General features: G+C 49.5%; 1 protein-coding gene across 1 annotated transcript; it reads left to right on the top strand.

The window, feature by feature from the left end:
* Nucleotides 1–294: 294 nt before the first annotated feature.
* On the top strand, nucleotides 295–1,026 carry Pmar_PMAR013641 (conserved hypothetical protein; the record flags this gene model as incomplete). The annotated part of the gene is made up of 4 exons (XM_002778165.1): nucleotides 295–436; nucleotides 482–578; nucleotides 627–777; nucleotides 826–1,026. 4 exons carry the CDS (start codon nucleotides 295–297, stop codon nucleotides 1,024–1,026), a joined length of 591 nt encoding a protein of 196 aa, XP_002778211.1.
* Between the last annotated feature and the right edge of the window lie 154 nt (nucleotides 1,027–1,180).

Below are 1,180 nucleotides of genomic sequence, written 5' to 3'. Positions count from 1 at the left end.
AAGCTAATTTCTGTCGGGAACCGTAGTTCAATTTGAGACGCCATAATTCAGGATTGCTTATAGTCTACACCATCAATATCCAACATCATCGTGGTTCAAGCGTTGCATCGGTTGAGTTTACTGATGTGCATGCGTGCATTTCCGAATATGTGAGTTGCAGCAACTACGAACTGAGTGTTGTTAACAGTACGTCGTTCTGCAAGTCGGAAGCCTGAGAGTGTTGCTTATGATTCCGTCCACAGCTGTCCCTCTAGATTGCCTGACTATCCTCTGCCGTAGTATATCTCATTCAATATGACTGAGGCTTCGCGAGAGGCTGTTTCTGCTAATAAAATTGTTGATTATACACCTGTCCAGCGGACATCGATTACTGTGAACACAGCAGATGGCTGTGAGCTAGCGGGAATCATCTGGGCTCCGCGATCACACGCTGAGGGTAATCATCGGTGTCAAGTCCGCGTCCAAATACTCCACTTATCAGGTAGGGAGAGTGTCTTCATCATACTCGTGCATCCGTGGGGGAAAATGGGTGGTTCGCAAGCAAACATGGCCTCGCTAGCTAAGATGCTCTCTGAACGGTACCGTCTTCTGCTGTGACCAGCTCTAGTTTATTGATTTCATTTTAGAGAGGGATTCAACTGTATCACTTTCGACATGCGCGGGATTGGTCGTTCCACTGGCTCAAGCACCTTCACAGGGTCGGATGAAGTCAAGGACGTGGTGGCCATGGCCAACTACGTCAGAGAGAACCTTGTCCCCAAGGGTGATACCGCCCAGGTGTGATTGGTGGGAGTGTGATCCGCCACCTTACGCCTTGCTCATCAGATTATCCTGCTCGGGTCATCTGCGGGTGCTGCAATAGCAGGCAGTGCGGCTTCGCTGGTCGACAACTGTGTGGCGCTCATTTGTATTGGCTACACTTTCGGTTACATGGCGCGAATGTTATTCGGGAGTCGCATTTCTAAGCTGGAAAAGTTTACTGGTCCAAAGCTCTTCATCATGGGTATCACCATCTGCATCACATAGACGATCGTCATTTTCTCGTCGGCTTCAGGCACAGAGGACTGCTGGACGGGAGTGTCACAGTTAGTTTCGTATGTCCACAAGCTCGGCCCCTCAGCAGAGTATCGTCTTATCGATGGCGCTGGCCATTTCGATTTGGAGAACAGCACTGAAAGAA

The sequence above is a fragment of the Perkinsus marinus genome, assembly GCF_000006405.1.
Source record: "Perkinsus marinus ATCC 50983 genomic scaffold scf_1104296950404, whole genome shotgun sequence".
In the NCBI taxonomy this organism is placed as follows: Eukaryota; Perkinsozoa; order Perkinsida; family Perkinsidae; genus Perkinsus; species Perkinsus marinus.
This window is presented reverse-complemented; position numbering and strand designations above follow the sequence as displayed.